Genomic DNA, 25,420 nt, shown 5'->3' on the forward strand with positions numbered 1-25,420 from the left:
ACTACTTTCTGCCATTTTAATTACTATGTGTCTTTGTGTGGACCTCTTTGGGTTGATTTTGTTGTGGGTTCTCTGTGCTTCCTGGATCTGGATTTCTGGTTCCTCCCCCAATTTGGGAACTTTTCAGCTATTATTTCTTCATATAAATTTTCTACCCCCTTTTCTCTCTCTCCTCCTTCTGTGATCCCTATAATACAAATGTTATTACACTGATGGTGTTAATGAGTTCCCTAAGTCTATTTTCATTTTTTATTATCTTTTTCTCTCTTATTCAGCTTGATTGCTTTCCATTACTTTGTCCTCCAGGTTGCTGATGCATTCCTCCATGTCCTCTAGTCTATTTATTCCATATAGTTTTCTTTAAAAAAAGATTTATTTATTTACTCCAGAGACAGAGAAGGCAGAAGGGGCAGAGGGAGAGAAACCCAAACATACTCCTCACTAAGCATGGAACCCAACATGGGGCTCAATCCCACGACCCATGAGATCATGACCTGAGCTGAAATCACGAGTCGAACACTCAACCAAGTGGCCCAGGTGCCCCACATAGTGTATTCTTAATTTCAGTTATTGAGTTCCTCTCTGGTTCTTTTTTATGTTTTCTATCTCTTTGTTAATTAAGGGTTTCACTGAGGTCTTCCACTCTTTCCTCAAGTCCAGTGAGTATCTTTTTAACCATTATTTAAATTCTCTATCAGTCATATTACTTATCTGCATTCTGTTCGGTCTCTTGCTGTGATTTGATCCTGTTCTATCATCTGGGATATATTCCTCAGTCTCCTCATTTTGTCTAACTCTCTGTGACTGTTTCTCTATGTTAGGAAGTCAGCTACATCTTCTGCTCTTGAAATAATGGCCTTATGAAGACGAGGTCCTATACTGCCCTGGACACAATGTCCCCTGTTCACCAGAACCTGGTGCTTCAGGGGTGTCTCCTTTGTGTGCTTCATGTGCCCTGCTGTTGCAGCTGAGCCCCCTTTGCCTTTAGTCCAGTCATCTACAATGGCTACCTTTGCCTTTCATGGGCAGGATTTGGTTCCTGTGTTGTTAGTGCACCAGTCTAGGGATGCCTTGGGCTTTAATTGAGTCACACCAGGCATCTGCCAGAAATGCAGTAGCGCAAAACTGCAGAAAAACATGGGGCAGGGCACGAGGTGCCAGCAACATCCATGCTGGTTGGAGGGGACCTGCAACTGACTGGGACTGAGGCAACCTGGGTTGGAAGGAATGGATCCACAGAAGTGCTGCAGGGATGAGATGCGCAGTGTTAGCAAGTTTTGTGTGGGTCTACTGAGAGAGGGGACCTGGTGCCCAGGCCTGGCTGGAGGGCACATGTCCACTGTTAGCAAGTTAGGTAGCAAGTATGGGCACTGTGCTTATTCCCACAGGTGGCCATGTGTTTATGCTTGTGGGTTGGATAGGGAAAAGGTGCCCAACAGCTTCTTTGTTCCTGGAGAAATCTCACAAGGATGCTTCTCCTTCCAGCACACATTCTGAGATTAGTAAACAAATCTCCCTCCAGTATACCCCAGGTGTTTTTCAAACTGCTGCTTCTATGCTATCTCTCTAGGGGGCTATTTGTTGTGCTGTCTCTTTAAAAGTGGGGACTCAGTTTCCTCTCACTCTACTGGCTTTCCCATGAGACTGCCGATTTTTCAAATTTCCAGGTTTTAAGTCCCACTGACTAAGAATTCATGAAATTCAGCACCTTTGTTTTTCAAAGACAAATATTATGGGAATTCCCCTTCCCTATACAGGCTCCCTAGTGTGAGAGTATGTTTCTTTGACCTCTGCACGTCTGAGGCATCCCTCCCTCCCATAGAAAATCCTGTCGGTCCATTTAGCTCCTAACCACTTTTCACCCTTTCTACCCTCTTCGATGTGGCCTCTTCTCTACATTTAGCTATGGAGAGTCTGTTCTGCCAGTCTTCAGGTCATTTTCTGGGTTATTTACAGTTATGTGGCTGTTATCCAGTTGAATCCATGATGAGGTGAGGTTAGGGTCCTCCTACTCTGCCATCTTCCCCAGTACTTCTGAACATCTTTGCATATGGTATTTGGTCATTCCTGTTTCCACATCTGTGAAATAGCTATTTATGTATTTTGCCCACTTTTAAATTAGGTATCTTTTTCTTAATAAGTCTTCTTTATATATTCTGTATAATAATCCCTTATCTCTTCTATGTTATACAAATATATTCTCCCAATCTATGAATTACTTCTTAATAGCTTTATGGTATGTTTTCAATTGTAAAATTTAAATTTTTTTATTGTATCAAATGTACCAATTTTCTTTATGGTTTTCAATTTTGTGACTTTTTCACAATATCTTCCCTATCCCAAGCTCATAAAGATACTCTCTTAAAAATTTTGTGACTTTGTCTTTCACACTGAAGTCATTAACCCATTTGACACTGATATTGTATATGGTATGAGCTAAAGATATAATTTCATTTTTCGGGTATAATTTGAGGTAAGAATAAAATTTCATTTTTTACATATATAGATAACTCATTGTCCCAGCAGCACTAACATGCATTGTCACAAATGTCATATACAAAGTTTCTGAAAATATGTGTGCCTATTTTGTGGCTCTCTGGTATCTTTGTGTATTTCTGTGCCAAATCTATACTTCCTTAATTATTTTGTCTTTATAAGAAATCTCAATAGTTATTTCAGGCAAGCCTGCCTACCTTGTTCTCATTCATGACCATCTTGGTGCTTCCTGGCCCTTTAGACTTCTCATATAAATTTCAGAACCAGTCTGTCAAGCTCCACAAAACCAGCCAATCAACCAATCAAACAACCACTCAACAACAGCAATCAAAACTCAGCAGCAGCCTTTTGGGACTTTTATTGAAACTGCACTGAATTTATATATCAATTTGGGAAGAACAGATACTTTCATGTTCTTGAACCTTTCAATTCATTGACATGGTATGTCTCTCTAGTTATTTAGTTATCCTTTAAAGGTTTTCAACAAAGTGTTTTTTTGTTTTTTTTTTAAAGATTTTATTTATTTATTTGACAGAGAGAGACACAGCGAGAGAGGGAACACAAGCAGGGGGAGTGGAGAGGGAGAAGCAGGCTTCCCGCTGAGCAGGGAGCCTGATGCGGGGCTCGATCCCAGGACGCTGGGATCATGACCTGAGCTGAAGGCAGATGCTTAACGACTGAGCCACCCAGGCGCCCCTCAACAAAGTGTTTTAATTTCTTCAATAAAAGAGTTCCATGTATTTTATTCCTAGGTACCTTATATGTTTTGTTGTCATTTTAAATTCCAGCACCATGTCATTACACAGAGTTCCTTATACAAAGTACTCCCAAAAAAGTAGTTTTCAACAATGTAAGTATTGACAAAATTAACAATTCACTGTTATCTAATGTCCAGTCTGTATTCAATGTTCCCCAGTTGTCTCAAAAGAAATCTTTTCACAGTTGGCTTGTTTGAATCAGAATTCATAACAGGTCCACAGCATTGTGTTTAAATTCTTCAAAGCTCTATTAATCTAGAGAAAAGTCCCTTACTTCTTCCTCTGGCCCCTTTTAAATGCCACTGACTTCTTAAAGAAACAGATTTCCGTTGTTCTTGTAAAATGACTTACATTTTGGGTGATTTGTCTGTTTCTTCATGGAGTCATTTAATTCATTTCCTGCTTTTTGCTTTTTTCTTTTTTAGATACTGAGAGTTATATTGAAAAACTTGACCAGAGTCAGTTTTAACTTTGTAAGTCACAATAGTAAATAATAACATTGTATACTTCATATGGCCTCGCATAAGAAAGCATGTAATGTCTGGTTTTCTCATTCTTAATGAAGCTAGGATTCATCAGTGTATTAAGGTAGTAACAGCCTTCTCTTCTGTCTATAAAATTCACCTTTCACCAACTTCTCATCTAATAGTCCCAAACACAGATGAATCTTTCCTGAATAAATTATTCCACTGATATATTTTATTAAATTAATTTTATTCTAATTTTTTCTTGCTGGCATGTAGACATGCACTTGCTTTCTGTATGTGGGTTTATATGGAACTAACTCAGTAAATGTTTCTGCTAATAATTTTTCTGCGTATTCTTTTGAGTATTTCAGGGAGACACTTACATAATATATGAGGATTTTTTTTCAATCTTTACATTCTTTTTATCTTTTCTTATTGAACTTTTTGTTAACTTTTTTCTGTGGAAACTTTTTATCTTTCCTTGTCTGCCAAAAGTTGTTGTTTAGTTGTGAATATGTGAATGCTTATTTTATTGACACGCTTTTGAGATTTTCCAATGTTAAACCAATTTTGTCACAAGACAAACCCTATCTTATATTTTGCATATTTACTTCTATAAATTTCTTTACTTTCCTCCAGCTTAACATTTATAAAATTAATGAAAATATTCTGACATTTTTGATGTTTTCTGTAACGAAGGTTTCTCAGAGAATATACTTAATAATACTGTCAAAAACAAAACTGTGGAATCCTCTTTACAAGATTTTGAAAACACACATTCTCTTTTAGGTTGATCTGAATGTGATTCTACCTACAGGCAACAAAATTATTTAAAAATATTTCTAAATGCTTCTTCAGCACAGAATTTTATCTATAAAAATTATTCAAAATCAAATAGTAAATTAATGACACAGATGGCAGGATAAAAAGTCATTCTCTAATGGAAGTGCACACTAATAAGCTATGCCAAGGTCACATTTCAGATCTGTACTTTCTGCCATCTTGAATATTCACAGAAAGATTCAACCACAGAGAATATAATAAAAAGTTACCAGTAGAAGAAATAGAAAGGTGGGGCACCTGGGTGGCTCAGTAGGTTAAGCGTCTGCCTTCAGCTCAGGTCATGATCCCAGGATCCTGGGATCGAGTCCTGTGTTGGGCTCCCTGCTCAGGGGGGAGTATGTTTCTCCCTCTCCCTCTGCCCCTCCCCCTGCTCATGCTCTCTTTCTCTCTCAAATAAATAAATATTTAATAAAAACAGAAACAACAAAAAAGAAGAAATAGAAATGTAAGTCATGTTTATATTTGATTCTCATTACATAATTTTCTGTGCTAATAATTCCATTTTTATTAATCTGAAGTCAATTATATCAACTAATGGAAAAAACAGATTAGGACCTTTGCATTAGAAAAGACCAAAAAATGAAGCAAGATTTTGTTTTCATGAATCAAATTGCTTTCTCAAAATTAAATTCCTCATAACATTGCTTTACTAGGTACAAACATTTTGCTGTTTTAAGAGAGAAAAAAATTTCGGATGGTGTATAATTCTTCTCACTCGGTATCTGTGGATTATTCCAGATGGTGCTAGCAACCACTAACGCCTGTAGCAGTAATCTGGTTACTTGGAGCATTATGACACATGGAGTAATAAACTTAATTAAAATCACCGTGTATTTTTTCCGTTAGAGGGCCAATTTTATAGGCTTAACTTTTGATCCAATCAAAACCCATTTCATTCTTCAGCACTTTTTATCATAATTATTATCTGAGAGTTAGTGATTTTTTAAATTTCTGACTTTACCCCCAAGTCACAAAACTAGGTCAGGGTGTTCAGTTGTATTTCAGAAAAAAAGAATAAAAAAATTCCACTGCCCCTATCCTATCCCAACAACCATTCCAATCCAACTTGTAGGGTGTGTTTAAAAACCAAAAATGTTTATTTTGGTTTTCAAAATATTGGTTATACGATTTTAATGATTATCTGCATCAACTCCAAAACCACATGATAAAATGCTAAGTAACAAATATAGAATAGCAACGTAAATTCAAAGCATGATCCTAAACATATATGTGTGTGCACACGCACACACACATAACCAAAAAAATTAAAAAATAAATATTAAAAAGGGAAATACTTAAGATGTTTTTAATTTTTTCCTAATGGTTTTCTGTAGTTTCTAAATTTTCTAAAATAGACAAAATATTTTATGTATATTTTATTTGTTTGAGAGGGAGACAGCACATACACAAGTTGAGGGGAGGGAAGGAGGGAAAAGGAAAGGTAAGGGAAAGAATCCCAAGCAAACTCCAAGCTGAGTGCGGAGCCCAACTCAGGGCTCAAACTCACGACCATGAGACCATGACCTGAGCCACCCAGATGCCCCAATAGACAAAATATTTTTTTTAAACATTTTAAAGTTATGTTTTTAAAAAATGAGACATGGGGGTACCTGGGTGGCTTAGTCAATCGGCGGACTCTTGATTTCAGTTCAGGTCATGATCTCAGGGTCATGAGATCGAGCCCTCCATGGGGCTCCATGTTCAGCGCAGAGTCTACTCGAGATTCTCTCCCCCTCTCCCTCTGCCCCTTCCCCTGCTCACATGCACGCACATGCACGTTCTCTCTCTAAAATAAATAAATACTTTTTAAAAAAAGAGATACAGTTTTATCTCAAAATAGGGCCTTCATCTGTATCACACTAATAGAAAGTAGTCCAGTGTGGCACATTTAAGTTTCCCTTTTTTTTGGTCTTTAATTTTCCACTTGCTAACATTTTCTTTTTATATTTTAAATTTCCTTTCTTTATCTTGGTCTTCTGGCTATTAACTCTACATTTTCACTCTATAGAATAAAGGATAATTAAATAGAAAATAAAATGATTTTATCTAATAAGTCAGACAACCAAGTAAAGTATAGAAAATTGTAAGAGGATTAAATCAATCTCTCTCCTATTGTCTTTCCTACCTCACCTCCTTGTATTATGTGTGTGTGCACACATAAGCAGGAGTGCATGTAGAGTTCTGAATTCACAAATTAACTAGAGTGGATGAATACACCCAACTTTTTTGCCTCATTAATATCCTTTTCAATACTGTTTCTTAGGTAAAGAACACAAAGGGCAGTACCATCAACATACATTAAGAGTAAAAACGAAAGATGTTACTACAATTTTCAGAATAAATATGCAGAAATATATTCAGAAATAAATATATTCAGAAATAATATTGAGACCTAATAGAATCTGTGAAACATGAAATTACCTTCTCTTTACTTATAAATAGATCAATATGTAATTTGATTTAAATCCAAATTGACAAGAAAATCCAAATATGCTAGTAAATCCATACCTTAAAGGGCAAACAGAAAGAAAAGGATTTAAATGGCTTAGTATAGATTTTTTTAACTCTCTCAGACTGACTGCTATTATGCCTGAATTAATTAACTGGAGTTAAATTCTAAGTGAACTTATATTTTTATTATTCTTCAAGCAGGAAAAGGAGAAAAGAGAGATTCATAAATGAATTAATCCTTTAAAATCTGATTCTCAATTGATGAGTTCCCAACTATTATAACAACAAAATGATGAATAATAGATTGAACACTCTCTACTCTCACACAGACATGAATTAATGTATAAGAAGAGAGAAAAGCAAAAATGGAAAAGAAGACAGTTTGATCTCTACAGGTCTCTGTCACAAGAAGTTTTATAAAATGTGGTCCACCACCTTGCTTGCTATTCAAAGTGTGATCCATGAACACACATCATCATCACTTGGTAGCTTGCTGAAAATACAGAATTCTCAGGATCACATGAGATCTACTAAATCTGCCCCTATTTACTTTGTCTTTGTTCCCTCAGCTTCTGCCTCTTAAAATTCAAACTCAAACTTAGGTAAATCTGTTAGGTCATAACTACTACTGACCCCCCCTCAGCTCCCACACCCACTTTAACTAAATATATCTTATGACATGTTAATTTGTTCCTCATATTAGTGTGAACCACATAAAAACTAATTAAAAATAACCTAATAAAAATTCAAGTTTCTATCAACTAAGGTAAAGCTACACATTTGTCTATAACTTAAAACCAGTATGCATTCTGGAACGCCTGGGTGGCTCAGTTGGTTGAGCATCCAAATGGTGATTTTGTCTCAGGTCATGATCTCATGGATGGTGGGATTAAGCCCCAAGTTGGGCTCCATGCTCAGCAGGGAGTCTGCTTGAGATTCTCTCTGTCCCTCTCCCTCTGCCCCTCCCCCAACTCGTGTTCTCTCTCTCTCAAATAAATCTTAAAAAAAAAAACAAAAACAGCATGAATTCTAAATCCAACTGTCAAATTTTTCAGAAAAGAGTTAGTTTTCACATTATCTATTTACCAAATACCAAGGGCTGCACAGTTTTAAGGAAGAGAACCCAATATGACCTCACTGCCCTCATGGAACTTATTTTTGAAAGAGGCAGAACAACATAAACTAACAAAGAAGCATCTCATAGTACAGTGGCATATGCTATGGGAAAAATAAAACTGAACCATGTAATAGAGATACTGAATACATGAATAGAGATACAGTTTGTTAAGCTACAATGGTAAGGGTAGACATCACTAAGGAACTGTCATGGAGGATGTGAAAAGTGAGCCATGTAAAGAACTGGGAGAAGAGGTAGAGAGAACCTAAGTACAAATGCTTTGAGGACAGCAAAAGCTTGGCTCTTTTTTTTTTTTTTAAAGTTGATGTAATGGTGTATAGCAAAAGGGAAGTAGGAAGTGGTGGGGTCACAGAGGTGGCAAGAAGTCGGATGATGCAGAGCCTTATAAACCATGGTAAGGAGTTTGGGTTTTATTCTGAGCATAAAGGGAGAGCACAGCGAGGTCTTAAGCAAGGAGTGACAGCATTTACTGTAAGCTTTAAGAGTTCAGTCTAGCTGCTATGGAGAAGAGACTAGTAGAGGAGCAGAATGTAGAAGCAAAGGCACCAGTTAGAAAGCTACTCTGGGTAGTCTGAGCAAGAGATAATGCTTCATAGGAGAGCGTGGAGAGAAATGGTTGAATTTCAGTTATATTTGTGATGTGTGATAGGACTTACTTATAGATTTAATGTAGGGAGTGAGAGAAGAGAAGAATTAGGAATTAGTTGGTGATTTATTGCCTGAGCAATGGGTGAATGGTGATACCATTTACTGAACTGGGAAACACTGGGGAAGAAGTTTTGAAAAGTATGCGCAAAATGAAGAGATCTGTTCTGGGCAAAGTGAAGTCTGATACCTAATTAAAGACATCATGGAGAAATTATCTCCACAGTATATTATTCTGGAGCTGCTTATGTGTGTGTGTGTGCGCGCGCGCACACATGACAGGTATGTCACATATACACAACAGATGGGAGCCATAAATATATCATTAATATTGAACGTCATGAAGTCATGAGACTTGAAGACATCTTCTGAGAAATGTATATGTAAAAAAGACAACAGGGCTGAAAATGGAGCCCTTTGAGTTCTAGGGGAATATGGGGGAGCCAGAAATGACAACAGAGAAGAAATGACAAGTGAAGGACAGAGAAAATAAGTAGACTCTGCTGTCAGAAATGCCACAAGAAAATAGCCTTTCAAGGAAGGGAGTGTGTAGAATGATGCTGAAAGGAAAAGTAAGGTGACAGAACATGACTTTTGGACCTGGCACCTGGAACTACACCACCAAAAAACCCTGGAAAAAGCAGTTTTAGGGAAGTGATAAAAATAGATTTAAAAATAGATAAAAGAGAAGCCTGACTTCATGAATTTGAAGAAAGGTGAGAAAATGCAGATGGCAATTATATATAGTCAATTTTTAAACAAGATTTACTGAGCAGGAAAAGAGAAAAAGGGCGTGCCAGCTAGAAAAGACTATCATGTCAAGGGAAGGACTTTCAAAGATGGTGGGTGGAAATGTTAAAGCATGCTTATGATGATGCACTAGGAGAGCAAATTTTTTAAAATAAAGGAAAGCACTATCGTTGAACTGGGGAACTAGACAGAATTAAGAGAAAATATAGAGTTGACCTTAGAACAGTGACACCACTGCAAAACACACCAGTACAGATGCACGTAAGCTGACAGATCTAACGCTGGGCAGATGCGGTGGGTAGCATCTGATTCGGATTTTCTCGATGTAATATGAAGTAAAGTCAGCAGTTTTGAGGTGGGGAAGGAGGAAGGATTTTGTGGATTTGACAAGAGAAGACAGAGTGGGATATAATCATCTCTGAAAATGTAAAATCAAATTTAACAGGCATTTGCGTTAGAATTACCTGTATAATTGGGAGCGCATTTGAAATATGTGGCCATAAATCTGAAGCGAGACCTGTCAGGACAGTTGTATGACTTTTTTTCCCAAGTACTATGCAGCATCTCAGCACAGAGGCAGTAGAGGATAGGAAGTGGTGGTCAGAGCTGCACTGTATTTTGCAGCAGCACTCAGCTGACGTGTAGAATTCCAACAGATAACCATCAACTCCAAATACTTAAATACACGGGAAAGGAAAGGGGGAGGTTTTATGCTGGCCAGAACAGGCACACAATCCCCCAAATTAAGAAAGACACTCCTTAGAATGGCACCAGAACAGAGGAAAAGAAAAGGAGAGAATCCATTCTCACACTTCTTAGTATAACTTGTGGAGGTGTTTTACTACAACGGTTGATGTCTGTTATCCAAATTCTATAAAGATAAGAACTCAGCACTGTTGGTATATTCAAAATCAATTTATAAAGTCCGAAAAAAAACAGACCAAGGATATGACATAATGCTATGGTCGTATTGTGCCAAGAAATCTGAATATGTGCTACAGAAACAGAGAACCAAAGAAAATTCCTCCCTTAAAATAATGACTTGACTTTTTGGATTTGTGGCAGAATAAATATACTGTCATTTGTTTTCATTCTTTAAAGAAAGCTGGTCTGTGTTGCTCACTCTGGATTTCTCCTTGATTTATTGATAATGACACAGGAGAGCACAAGCATTTAATGGAGAGCATCCATTTATTTATTTATCAAATTCCTTGATTTCTATCATTGTCTAAAACAAGACATACAATTTTGGTACTAAGAAATAAACATATATATCCTCATGCCTCACCTCTATTTTTTCTTTTCAATTTATTCTTCTTCCCCAACACTCCTACTTTATTTAATTTTCTTCTCCTTTTCATATTTTTCTGTTTCTATGCCTCACAGAATCAACCAGAGAGCTAACCCTTCTTGGTGGAAGTCAGACCTAGGAGGTTGCTGGCCCCATGACATAGGAAAAGTAACATTCTAGCATGAACAAAACAATGAAACACATATAGCTTTTTACTTCCTGCTCTCTTGTTTCCCTCTTTCCATCTGAGAAGTGCTTTGTAGATATTAAGGCATTTACTTTCATCGCCCCAAGGCTCTGTCAATGATGAGCACTGTGGATGCTACAGTTTAATTATACCACATAACAGTATACCAAGCTGGGTGTGCAGAAAGAGCACACCATTCATACTTTTTTACTTGGTGGTTTCACAGGGCTCAGCTTAAAAACTAATTTAACTTGGACATTTCTCTGTAACATGCACATGGAGAGGTAATAGCTGGAGGCTACTATGGGAATCAAGGCATTAATACAGCATTAATAAAAAGCAGATATATTGAGTAGATAATGGTAATAGTTTTTCTCTGGTGCAAATAAAAGCTAGGGACCAGCTAACTCTGTAAGTGGTTTTCTTCATAAATTTTGTGTAAAATAAAATGAAAATTATTAAATCAACTGAGTAGAAGACTATTAATCACTAAAGCATTCCACTGAAATGGAAGGAAAGAATCAAGTTTAAAGCTTCTGATTTCATTAATAAAAGATGGGCCTAGAGGAAGAAAGGGAGGCAAAAAAGTAAATAAAAATTCTAACTTATGAATCTGAAAATTTACGTTGTATTTTCATTACAAAAACAGTTAAATTCCTCTTCCAAGGGGTCTTTAACCAATAGAGTTCTGACTGTACACAAAACATGACTTAATTTATAAAAATTCAGTATGCTACAAGTGAATTATAAAAATTAGTTTACATTCCCCTGCTTTTTGCTTTTATTAGAGACATAGTGACCCCATAATAAAATCCAAACTCCCTTAATTAGCACCAAAGGCCTTTAACAATTATCTTTATTTCTATTCTATATGTCTATATTTCTACTCCCTCCTGCAGTAAGTTTTTTGTTTTGGAGTGTTTTTGTTTTGCGCTCTTCAGATGTTTTATGTCATTACCCTATCTCTGCCTAGCATACAAGTACTCATCCTTCAAGATGAAGTTCAAATGGCAGCATCCTGGCAAAGCTTTCCAGCACTCTCCCCCCGAGCAGAACTGCTTCATCCCCATAAGTGAAGGGTCTGCACTTGAACTACAATATGGTATATTATAGCATACGTGTAAAGGAAAATATTTTCTAGATTCTCTGTTCATAAATTATAATACTTAAAAATATACAAATATTAACTCTAGAGTTAGAGATTAAATATAAGAAAAACTAAAATATGCAGTGAAATTCAAATCGCCAATACTGATTTAATACGCAGGCAAATCACTGCTCACAGTGCATATATGGTACTTACCACTATGGTCCAAGTGCTTTTGAGTCATTAGAAGATTAAATTGTCCCAAAACTTTTCTTTGTCAAAGTGGTAAAGACAAGTTTGCTTCCTACAGTGCACCATAACATCATTTGAACTTTGCTTGAAATAAAAGCCACCTTCTTTTCTCGTTGGTCCATAGCAATTACAGCAGTAATACTTGATAACAATGAGATCATAACCACAAAACGAATGAATATGGATAAATATGCTAGTTATAGGATTTCACCCAGATGATCCAAAATATGTACATAAATTCTGTTTTAGATTATCACTGAAATAGAAAATACAAAATCATAACAACAGCATGGTAAACTCATATATCTCAAAACATGTTCAAGGTCCCTAGGGATGTGAGAGCCCCTGATAAGAATATAATAAAGAGGTTAAAAGCAAAGCTTTTAACAGTTGGAGAGCTCTTGATTAAATATTGGTTTACCATTCATTATCTATGTGATCAAAGGCTCTTTAAGTTCCAGGGTCTTTTGTTTTTTAGCTTTTAATTTGTGATATAGAGTTGTTATGTGGAATAAATAAGATAATGTATGAAAAATGCATAGCACAGGATTTGGCACATGACAAAAAGCTAGTGACATTCATTGTCACACACGCACATGCAGACAAACACACATATCTACCTTATTATATTTTAATACATAAATTTTAAATACCTAAATTCCCCATACGTTAACCTGCAGAGAATCACGGAATATGCTTTTTCTACTTTGCAGGTTGTGGGAAGGGTGTGTGTGTGACTGGATGGTCTATGTTTGAATGTTAAGTCTAGCACTACATTAGATAAAATACTATAATAACCACCTTTATAAGTTTCTCATCATATACTAAGCACCTTAATGTTTATCATCACATTATCTCTTTTGTCACCTTACTCAAAACACTTTCATGAAGTTTTATTAATTCCACTTAATAGATAAAAGCCCAAATCTTCAATAAAATTTAGTAATTAGCCCCAAATCACAGTTTTACACATCATGGAAATGGTACTCAACTCCAGGGCAGTCTGACTACAACTACCATACACTTAATCTCTCTGCTATAGTAATTATAAGCGAAAATTGCTTATTTGGTAACATCTCTGAAACCAAATATTGACTGAATATGGCTTACATGATACATACAAAATAAATGAAAAGGTGGAAAGCTATCGCTTTATAGAGCTGTTATATTCCATGGCTTCCTTTGTTTTCAAGAAATTTCATCCTTCAGTCTTTTTTTTTCTGTTTCCAGAAGAGCAGCATATCCTTGGTATTCTCATATTGACTCATTTCATTTTTCTTAACTGAACTCTTCAGAAAGTGAGCTTCAGCCCTAAGGCTGGGAGCATTTTTACGCAGGTCTGCCTTTTAAAAACTACACTTGCCCTCCACTTGAAATGATGAGTGTAAAAAAAAAAAAAGCCTTTAGTTCTTCCACAGATTTGTGCCGTCATTCACATTGGATGGTAGATCTGAAAGTGTACTGCAAACTATTAGAAACTAAATAAACGTAAGACATTTTAACTTTTTTGTGGACAGCCCAAAAAGGAGCCAAAGGCTTCAGGGAGAAAGAGTCAGAGAATAATTCTACATCTGTAAGACATTACCTCGGGGCACTTGGTCAGCCTTGAGGCTGCCTTTGGCTCAGGTCATAATCCTAGGGTCCTGGGATGAAGCCAGCATCAGGCTCCCTGCTCAGCAGGAAGCTGCTTCTCCCTCTCCCCCTCCCTGCCCCACTTGTGTTCTTATTTGCTACTCTCTCTCAAATAAAAAAATAATCTTAAAAAAAAGAAAGAAAAAGAAATTACCTCAAGGCCATATGGTTGCCGAAAAACTAAACCAAATTCTAGGTCACAGGTAAAGACTAATCTCACCAAAGGGTAGAACCCAAATTACCAATGAATTAAAAAAATATGTCTAAGGCATTGCCCGGGAGAAAATGGGCTGTGGAATGTTAAATGATCTACGTTTCTCTACGCTTTAATAGTCTGCTAAGTTCTTGACATTTTCATTACTCATTAAATCAACAAATATTTAGTTAAACAACACTATCAGCCGTCAAACACTAGGGATATAAGTCCATGAATAAAAATAATACCTGTTCTCAAAATACCTCCCAGGCATCCAAGCAAATACAGTAGTATATACTGTATATATAAGTGCTACAAGAGTATACAAGAAAAGGACCTAACCTAACCTGGAGGTAGGCATGATGGTGATAATCAGGAAAAACTTTCTGAAAAGTCATACAGGAACTTTTTTTTTTTTAAAGATTTTATTTATTTGAGAGAGAGAGCACAAGCAGGGGGAGCTGCAGAGGGGGAGGGAGAAGCAGGCTCCCCACTGAGCAAGGAGCCCAATGTGGGGTTCAATCCCAGGACCCCGGGATCATGACCTAAGCTGAAGGCAAATGCTTAACTGACTGAGCCACCCAGGAGCCCCCATATAGGAACTTTCTCAAGGGATCACTCCAGGTTACTAAGCAGAGGAAAGAGTACTAGGCAAAGAGAACTGTACAAATAAAGCCCTGATGAAAAGGAAAATGTGTCACGTTGGGGGAAAACCACACTCAGTATGACTACAGCTTAAAATTGGTGGAGAGTAGAGAAAAAGGAAGGTAAAATAAACAAAAATCAAATAATTATATTATACTAAGCAAGGAATTGGTAGTTTATCCCAAATGGGTAAGACTTTATGTAGGGAAGTGATACAATGAGATTTCCAAAATTTAGGAAAACACACTGAAGGGGAATCCTAATTTGGAGGACAGGGGGACAATTAGATAGTTTTTACAGTAATGCAAAAAAGAATCAATTTGACTTTGCCCTGAAGTTGCACTGATGAACTGAACTAGTAATGAGAACAGACAAGCTAATATACTTTATACTAACCAACCTCCTTTAAATCAGGTAATGATAGCCTGTGCTGACTTTTCCTCTCACAACACATTCTATAAAAGTTTTTTTGATTATTGCCAAACTAAGTCATCATGACCACTTCTCCAAACCCATTTATTCCTTGCTTTTAGCTCTCTTAGAAAGTCATCTGCAAAGAACTCTCCTTTATACATCTCAATTAAAAGATCATACATGAAGGGAATCAATTTTTGCTACCACTTTCAAAATAGTTAAGTTTAACAAACTTAAGTGATTTTTAATTTAGAAACTCATAACTAACACTGAAATGCTCAATACCTAGACCAAATAGCTAGCTACAGCATCTTAACAATGTCTTTTGTGGCCAGTGGGGGCAAATATCCCAAGCACAACAGAAACAAAATAATCCCACCTTAACAAAAACAAGTAAAGAAAATTTAAACATATACATGTCTTCCTGTCTATGACAAAGGTCAAGTTCTTCCATTTCATTAGACTTGTATCATCTTCACTGACAAAGACCAACATAAACAACCAAACACCAACAATGGAGAAACACCACAGCTTAATTTTTTTTTGAAGAGAGTATAATATCTACATGTATGCAAATAAACCAAATCACCTTACAGCTGCCCATTAAGACCCCTGATTTCCTCATCTTTATCTCCCAGTCTACAATCTCAAATTCTGAGACCTTGAAGTCATATAGATAATAGAAACTGGAGGTTGGAAGGAAAGTTTTTGCAAAAGTGTAACCCGTACCACCCAAGCGAGCCAACTATCTTGGAGTTTTGTGACCCACTCCTTTCCCCTTGCTCCACTCTCAATTCCCTGTTACTCCATTATACTGCTCAACATGTTTTTATACATATAAGTGACAAGGTAACAGGTGCCAATGAAAACAATTCATTTGCTCTAGTATCCTGAAGAGTATCACTTGCCTCTGTACCCATGCCAATATGACACCCCAGACGGTGTTTAAGAGAGCCAAAGGGTGGCATTGCTATCTTGAAATCAATGGAAAATGGATTTTTATTAGTTCAAATATGAGCTGATATAGAGAAATCAACAGGGATAATGTTAAATGTGAAAAATTTTTAAAAAGGATAAAGATCAATTCCAAAACTGTTCATTCATAGCCAGTGCTCTAAAGCCTTGCCAGTCAAAGCATCCTCCGCAGATCAGCACCATTGGCACTGCCTAAGAGCTGTTAGGAAGGTAAAAAGCCCAGGCCCTATCCAAACCCACATCAGAATGACATTTTAACAAACTCCAATACAATTTGTATGCCATCAAAATTTGAGAAGCACAGTTCTAAATTACCTTACTAAATAAATCCCACTATCTAAAATATAAGTTGTTGTGGAGCTTTTCTTGAGCAAGGCTGTAAGTATTGTATGAATCACCAGGGCAACACCCAGAAATAATCCCATCACTACTGAAGGAATATCTTATACAGCAGGCTAGAAATGGTTAAAGAAAAAAAAAAGTGGCAATTCTCACCAAAGGATAACACAATTAATCCAACTTATGACCCCCATACTCCGAGGAGGTAAAAACATATATTTGAAAATGTATTATAATCTACACATTGTGTCTGGACCTCACAAGGACATACAAAACAAGAAACAGAGGAAAGTTAAGGTATGCGGTAAACATGAAATCAGAGAAACTGAATTTGTACTAAAGACTGCCATATAGTAGCAATGACCCTGAGTAAGTCAACTGAATCCTCTGAATCTCAATTTTCTCATCTGTAAAACGGGAAAATATCCACTTCATACCATTGTTATGATCTGAAGTGAGATAAAGAGAGATTGGGACGGACGAGGTTTGTCAGATAAAATATTGGAAGTCCATTCAAATTTTTATTTCAGATATGTGACAATGTTTTAGTATAAGTATGTCCCAGTATGTACAACACACTAATACTAAAAATGTAGTCACTGTTTATCTGAAACACAAATTTAACTGATATCTTGTATGTGTATTTGCTAAATCTGGTAACCATATACAAATTCAAATTTTAACTAAATTTAGCCTTTCCTCCCTTTTCTACAGAATTTGCCATCTTTAGCTCATGTACAGAATGCCAGGTAATTGTCTACAGCTGCTACTAAGAAAAATTACATTTACCACTTTTTAATGCATGATGGCACAAAACTCAATACTTTTCAGTAGAACAGTTAGGTAGATCAGTACAAGTATGTGTTCATACATTTTTTTCTACCAATGAATCATTCAAAATAATAACACTATATTTCAGGAGAACTTAGGTAATGGAGGTGTGGCTACACTGTGCTTGTGTGACCCATTACAAAAAGACTACGCAATAGTATTGTTTGAAAGGAAAGAAAATAAGGAAAAACACTCTTGAACAATAATGCTATTTAAGAAAGGCAAAAGAATGACAAGTAGAAGCAAAAAACGCAATTAAAAACCGATCATTCTCCTAGATTATAAACTCTTGTCTGTGAATCAAACTCCTTGTAAATAGATCACACAAGGTCAGAAATGCTCTTGGGCCTATAAAATCCTGAACATTTCAGCTAAAAACAAAAAAGAAAAGAATGAAGCCTTCAAAATATAGTTATACCTCTTTTTGTAAATGTTACTTATGAGGTTTTAGTGCCTAGTATCAGACAATAATGAAAAAAAAAACCTCTAAGATGTGCAATCAGAGAAATGGCTCGTTGACTAAGTTAGATTTTATTTTATTTTTTTTTAAGATTTTATTTATTTGACAGAGAGAGAGAGAAATCACAAGTAGGCAGACAGGCAGGGAGAGGGAGAAGCAGGCTCCCTGCTGAGCACAGAGCCTGATGTGGGGCTCAATCCCAGGACCCTGGGATCATGACCTGAACCGAAGGCAGATGCTTAACCATCTGAGCCACCCAGGCGTCCCCTAGGTTAGATTTTAGAAATCAATGTAGAACTCTTTGTTGTTCTACAACTCTTTCATCAAATTAGATTAAAGAGACTGCAACAGGAATGAATGTGAGCAAGACATAAAGTATTTAACTTTTATTACATAACAATATAGGGAGACTCTGGTCTAAAGGCAGTTGACAGAAAGTATCCCACAGATCTGCTTTGAAGACAAGTCTGCAACAGGCATGCTAAACAAAATAGGGGTAACAATAATATTGAGCTCAATTTGTGTAGACCAGAGAATGAGTAAAAGAGATGACAATTATAGGCTTCACCTATTAAATGTCTTGTCTTTAGCCAAAGGTGCCGCTAAATAAAAAGTAACAATGATTCTGAATCAAATCATATATTTTCATCTATTCAAGGAATCATTTCTTTGCATTCCTTCTGTGGGGATAATGTCATTGAATAGTAACTAAAGACACGTATATATGTTTAAGGATAGAGAATGAATCTTCAGTCATCATCACTCCAAATAAAAATCTCTCTGCTTTGTACTAAACGGAAACAGGGACAGAAGAAAGTAGGAGAGAAGAAGAGGAAGAGAGAAAACAAATCTGTCCAAACCAGAAATGCTTAAAAAACAAATATTACACTTAAGTGTCACTATTAACATAAAACAGGTGGTTAAAACAAACACTTAAGAGTTAAGTATCTTGCCCAAGGTCCCATAATGAAGTTATCCAAATATCCAATCCAATCTTAAACCATCAATACTCTCTGGATGGTCTGCTCAACTGGACTTAGCAAAACATAATTAAAATGGTGAAATGCTTCTGTATAGAAAAAATACTGCACTAAATTCCAACCTGAAACAAAGAATGACTTTTTTTACACACCACAACCAAAATGATTTTTGCCACTGGAAAAACAAAACCTGTTTTATTTTGAATTCCTTGGAAAATAAACTTATTTAGAAGTAAGTATAGTTTAATGGCATTTACTGCTAGAGTAAAAACTACTAAAATGAACCAGCTAACAATATTATAATTAACATAACTTGTAACTCAGAGAATTATGCATACAACAATGACTTCCACAGACAAATTCTTCTGGGGCAGGGTTTTGTTTAGAGATATTTAGATCAAAACCTGTCATACAAAAGACAAAAGTAGTAAAACCTCCCCAAAAAATATGTCCACTTGATGTTTAAGTTAGAGATCAAAGTTCTCCAAACACAAGGCTTCACAAGTCTCAGAGACAAAGAGAAAATCAAGAAGCTCAGAACAAGAGGTCTTCACCTACAACGGTAGAAACATTAGATTGGCAGACCTATCCACAGAGACCTGGCAGGCCAGAAAGGACTGGCATGATATATTCAGAGCACTAAATGAGAAAAATATGCAGCCTAGAATACTATATCCAGCTAGCCTCATTGAAAATAGAAGGAGAGATAAAAAAAAGCTTCCAGGACAAACAAAAACTAAAAGAATTTGCGAACACCAAACCAGCCCTACAAGAAATATTGAAAGGGGTCCTCTAAACAAAGAGAGAGCCTAAAAGTAAAATAGACCAGAAAGGAACACAGACAATATACAGTAACAGTCACCTTGCAGGCAATACAATGGCACTAAATTCGTATCTTTCAATAGTTACCCTGAATGTAAATGGGCTAAATGCCCCAATCAAAAGACAAAGAGTATCAGACTATATAAAAAAACAAGACCCACTGATATGCTGTCTGCAAGAGACTCATTTTAGACCCAAAGACACCCCCAGGTTGAAAGTGAGGGGGTGGAAAACCATTTACCATGCTAATGGACACCAAAAGAAAGCTGGGGTGGCAATCCTTATATCAGACAAATTAGATTTTAAATCAAAGACTAAAATAAGAGAGGAGGAAGGACACTACATCATACTTAAAGGGTCTATCCAACAAGAAGATCTAACAATTGTAAATATCTATGCCCCTAACATGGGAGCAGCCAATTATATGAGCCAATTAATAACAAAATCAAAGAAACACATCAATAATAATACAATAATAGTAGGGGACTTTAACACCCCCCCTTCACTGAAATGGACAGATGTAAGCAAAAGATCAACAAGGAAATAAAGGCTTCAAATGACACACTGGACCAGATGGACTTCACAGATATATTCAGAACATTCCATCCCAAAGAAACAAAATACACATTCTTCTCTAGTGCACATGGAACATTCTCCAGAATAGATCACATTCTGGGTCATAAATCAGGTCTCAACTGGTACCAAAAGATTGGGATCATTCCCTGCATATTTTTGGACCACAGTGCTTTGAAACTAGAACTCAATCACAAGAGGACAGTTGGAAAGAACTCAAATACATGGAGGCTAAAGAGCGTCCTACTAAAGAATGAATGGGTCAACCAGGAAATTAAATAAGAATTTAAAAAATTCATGGAAACAAATGAAAATGAAAACACAACTGTTCAAAATCTTTGGGATGCAGCAAAGGCAGTCCTAAGAGGAAAGTATATAGCAATACAAGCCTTCCTCAAGAAACAAGAAAGGTCTCAAATACACAACCTAACCCTACACCTAAAGGAGGTGGAGAACAGCAAATAAAGCCTAAACCAGCAGGAGAAGAGAAATAATAAAGATCAAAGCAGAAATCAATGAAATAGAAACCAAAAGAACAGTAGAACAGATCAACAAAACTAGGAGCTGGTTCTTTGAAAGAATTAACAAGATTGATAAACCCCTGGCCAGACTTATCGAAAAGAAAAGAGAAAGGACCCAAATAAATAAAATCATGAATAAAAAAGGAGAGATCACAACCAACACCAAAGAAAAGAGAATAGGAAAATTTGGCCTTGGAAAAGAGTTGGAACATGAGTTCCACTGAAACAAAAGGAAGGTTAACATGAGTGAACATAAACCCAGGACTGTGGATACCCTAAAGCTCTATTTACCAGGCAAAGGAGGGGAGGTCATCTGTTAAGAGAGAAGGAAGAGGACAGTATAAATCTGACTGAAGACGCCTCTTCATAAATTAGATCAGTATAAGTATGAAAGAAGGGCTAATTTTGCTTTTTACTGTATTTTACACCCACACAAATTGCTTTATTCTTAAATGAGTAAAAGGTAAGGGGTCTTTTTCAGAAATATCATTTAGGTCATCAATTTAAACAATGAGAAGAAATACCAGGAAGTAGAAATGGGAAAGAGAACCTTTTTCCTAAAATGCCTCACCACCTTATCTTTCTACTTATAATAGAAATGTAGCACCTGAAAAGTGGAGTCTTAAAATATCATTACAGAAGAAATATGTCTACTTTTCACATTTTCTACACATACACAACTTTTGCACTGGGATTCTACTTTGCACTTTCTATTAACAGTGGTAAGAATCAATAAGAACTGTATATTGTTTTAAAGAACCTGAAATATATCACATCATGCTATCATATGCCGGATCAAACAGGACTCCATGAAAAAGGCAAAAAGTATCATAATAGCTCTATATATTGATTGTTTACCCTGTACCAGATACTGTTCTAAGTGCTATTTATATGAACTCATTCAGTGTTTACAACAACCCTTTAGATTAGATAATTATCCCAATTTTACAGATGAAAACACCACAGATGAAAAATCTACCTAAAAAATTCAAGCCATCTGGGACTCTGTAGCTCATATTCTAACTCTGACGATAGAGTACAGAGAATACATAAAGTCCTGAGGTTGAAATGAGAAGATCTACCTTCAAATCTAAGTTCCAACACTTACTAGTTGGTTGACCCTAGAGAAATCATGTTCCCTAATCTTTGTTCCTCATCAGAATGATAATCTGTCCTGTGTAACCCATACACCAACTGTGAGACTCAAAGAAGACAGGTGCTTTTATAAACAGTAATATATACGGTACCATTACTATTAGAAAACAGCAGCGAAGGTAAAGTGCATAGGGTGTTAACCATATCATTTTCGGAACCGTATCAGAAATTCTCACGCCTTCATTTACATTTCCATGCTCACATGCAAAAGAAATAACTTCTAAAATTCAGGTTTCAGGGGTGCCTGGGTGGCTCAGCCAGTTAAGTGTCTGACTCTTGATTTCAACTCAGGTCACGATCTCAGGGTTGTGAGATTGAAACCCACATCAGGCTCCACACTGAGTGTGGAACCTCCTTGGGATTCTCTCTCTCTCCCTCTGCCCCTCCCCCTCCCTCTTTAAAAAAAAATTCAGGTTTCCAATTGTGCTCTCTTAGTTTCTCTTCCCAATAAAGATGGACAAATTACTTAATGGGCTCAGAACTTATGTTATTCACCTAAAGAGTGGAAATAATAAATCTCTCTATATACTGCTGGGAAGATCAACTGAAATAAAAGATGTAAAGGTTCTACCATAGTGCCTCGGGCACTTATAAATTGAAGCAGCGCGGGCTGTTTTGGTTATCACTTGTTGTACCATTCAGCAGACTCACAAAACAAAACCAAAATTTCAAGGGTGTATAGGTTTGTATATGTAAAATAATTTCAAGATTCTTCTAAAAATCCACAGACTACAGCAAATTTCCCTCCAGCGTTCATGCTGCATTTTCTGTGTCTCTGATGAAATTTTAATTAAATTAAAACAATTTTTCTTCTCATTCCCCTGGTGACTGCTTTCATCTTCATTTCACTCTCAGTCAAAACCTGCTCAGTCTGATTCTTGCTTTCTGAGTACTTTATCTTTTGAAGCATAGAACTCTGAATCCACTCTTCTAGTAAACCTAAAACTTCTGACATTTTATGCACTCATAACTAGATTTCTACACATATCTTTCCTGGAGTAAGTGCTATCATTTCAGTTCCTCATTAGAGATCAAGATAATGTTAGTACACCATGCTCTTCTCTTTGTTTTAGTACAAGCATACTGACCTTGAGGTGAGACTGAAGACAACAGCAAATCCAGGAAGAAAATGTGAAAGAGAAAGTCAGAAAGAATTAGTAAGGACAATATTCAGGAAACAATGTTATTCATAGACACAGACAAAACATAAAAGCACAGGATTAGAGAAGGGAAAGGGGTAACACAGATTCTGCACAGGCACTAAAAATTAGTAATTTCAGATTTTCAATTCTCAACAAATGTGTTTTCATATTAGATTACACCATTGTACCTTAATGTAAGTTTCAAGGAAAATTTTTGTCTAAAATTTACCATTTCTTGAAGCAGGGGGAAAAAGCAATTTATTAAACACAAAGGAAAAGAAAAGAAGGTCAGCACCCCCCCCTTTTCATTTAAGTAGCTAACTGTGATTTCACAATTTAAATCATCTTAATTTTATACATACCCACCTTATAACTGACTACTCCTTTACCCACCCCCTACTCCATTTCTTAGATCCAAGTTATCCATAACAAAAGCAGAAAAACATCGAGAGCTTCAATCATTCTGTAGAATACAGAATTCTAACTGATGAGGAAGAACTTGAAATAATGGTCCCAAATGTGAAAACAGTAACTTTTTCCTAATTAGAACCTAATTTTTTTCTCATTCCAAATCTACCAAAATCTACCTCAAATGGTGCAATCTAAAAGCAATAATGAACAAGAATATACAGCTCTATAAACATCACTCCACTTCTAATACTGCTCAGCAGTTAGAGATGCAAAGATTTGCCATGCTCAATATTCCTACATAGCATGAAGCCCCGGTAGTTCATTATTGCTTTTTATAACAACAGGCAGTTTTTCCTTTTTAAAAATTAATCAATTTCACTGAAGTTAGTATTATCCCCAAATACTTAAGACTTCTAATGGCCAGTGCCATCCAGATTGTCTTCAGGATCTAAATTTTACTTTCAGAATCTAAAACAAAAGGTTTATTTCTTGAATGCAAGCACCATTTCAATTTGTACTTTAATGTTTTTTAATGTTTCAGTATTTAAAACCAGGGTTTTTAAAAGTCATTGTGAAAATAATGAAAGGTAAGGATGACAAAATTTATCATTCCCACTCTATAAGATAAAGAGAAATGAAAAACAGAATAAAAGTGACTTCCTCACAATCATACAGTGTGTAAGTGGCAGATACAGGATAAAAATGTGGGTCTGTTGACATCTCCCTGGGCATATTTTATATGTTTTGTGATGCTTACAGATTCCTAAAGGGAATATATAAAATAAATCCATGCATCTTTGGCATATTTAACACAGTAGAGAATACAGACAATGTTCAAATGCAAAAATAGGCCAATCTCTAAATGACTGTTCCCAATTATCTTTTCTATCTTTGTTGGTTATGACACAATAAATTAGAATAATATTAGGTCAACAATGACACTAACTGAAATTTCTTATGGTTGCATGGCTTTAAATAAGACCTGGGTAAATCCAATGGGGAAAAAAATTAAGCTTACTCCTATCAACAGTGAGCAACTTTTTACCTATTTCATTGTTCATGAGTCATATTTCACTTTGGCATCAAACTATAGCTCTTGGGAAATTAATATGGAAGAAAAAAGTCTGCATATAGAAAAATTCTATAGAATTCTAATGTTTGCCCCTTTATGTAAAAACTGTAACCACTAAACAAAAATTCCTATAAAGACTGTACTAATAAATTACAAGGTGCTGTGCCCACAAGAAATTTTGGGAAGATGACCTAATAGAATTGATTACGCAAAGCTGTTTAATTCATTTTTTTTAAATGAAATCAGTGAAATTCATCAAGGAGGGAGAAAGAAACAAGCAGCTTCCTCAGAAAGCAAGCTGAAGCAAGCAGGATCAGATAAAGAACCAGTCATCTTCAGTTATCATATTCTTAGTATCTTTCTTTCCTTTTTTTTTTTCAAACACAGCCCATTCTCCCTCATGCAAGAACACGCAACCCCTGCAGCAGTAGTCACTTCTCTTCTACTCAAACTACATGAAGACCACGTTTTCTGACACTGAACTTCATGGGTCAAAGATACATAACCATGAATTTAAAAGTAAGGAAATTCTTCTCTAAGGAACCATTTTCCTCATGAATTGTATAATGGTTTATGCCAAAGCTACGTACAGCTTAATACTAATTTTTAGACAGAAGACATCTGAAGACCTTAAAATGAGTATCAATTTGACATTTCTTTAAAAAAAATTATAAATATGAAAACTAAATATGTAGGTTTACATTTTTAGCTTATACTGTGTAGATGGCTAAATAAACTGTGATACCAATATGAAGCAATCATAAACATAAAGCCCATTTTCCCAATAAAATGGTCCAAAAAAAAATTTTTAGGTCTACTACATAAAAAACAGGAAGTAGGTAAAACAGTCAAATATCTAATTATAATAGTAAATATATTCATCTGGT

General features: G+C 36.0%; 1 protein-coding gene across 12 annotated transcripts in view; it reads right to left on the reverse strand.

Annotated features, from left to right (window-relative positions):
• ERC1 (ELKS/RAB6-interacting/CAST family member 1) overlaps positions 1 to 25,420 on the reverse strand; it is a 550,857-nt gene that overhangs the window by 332,243 nt on the left and 193,194 nt on the right. For 8 of the 12 annotated variants that reach the window (XM_078075442.1, XM_078075441.1, XM_078075444.1 and 5 more), the window contains one exon: positions 22,997 to 23,008. The exons of the other annotated variants lie outside the window; for them this stretch is intronic. In XM_078075442.1, coding sequence (XP_077931568.1) covers positions 22,997 to 23,008 — 12 coding nt within the window. The remainder of the gene's footprint in view (positions 1 to 22,996; positions 23,009 to 25,420) is intronic. 12 annotated transcript variants of the gene reach the window in all.

This window comes from Halichoerus grypus, chromosome 6 (genome assembly GCF_964656455.1).
Source record: "Halichoerus grypus chromosome 6, mHalGry1.hap1.1, whole genome shotgun sequence".
Lineage (NCBI taxonomy): Eukaryota > Metazoa > Chordata > Mammalia > Carnivora > Phocidae > Halichoerus > Halichoerus grypus.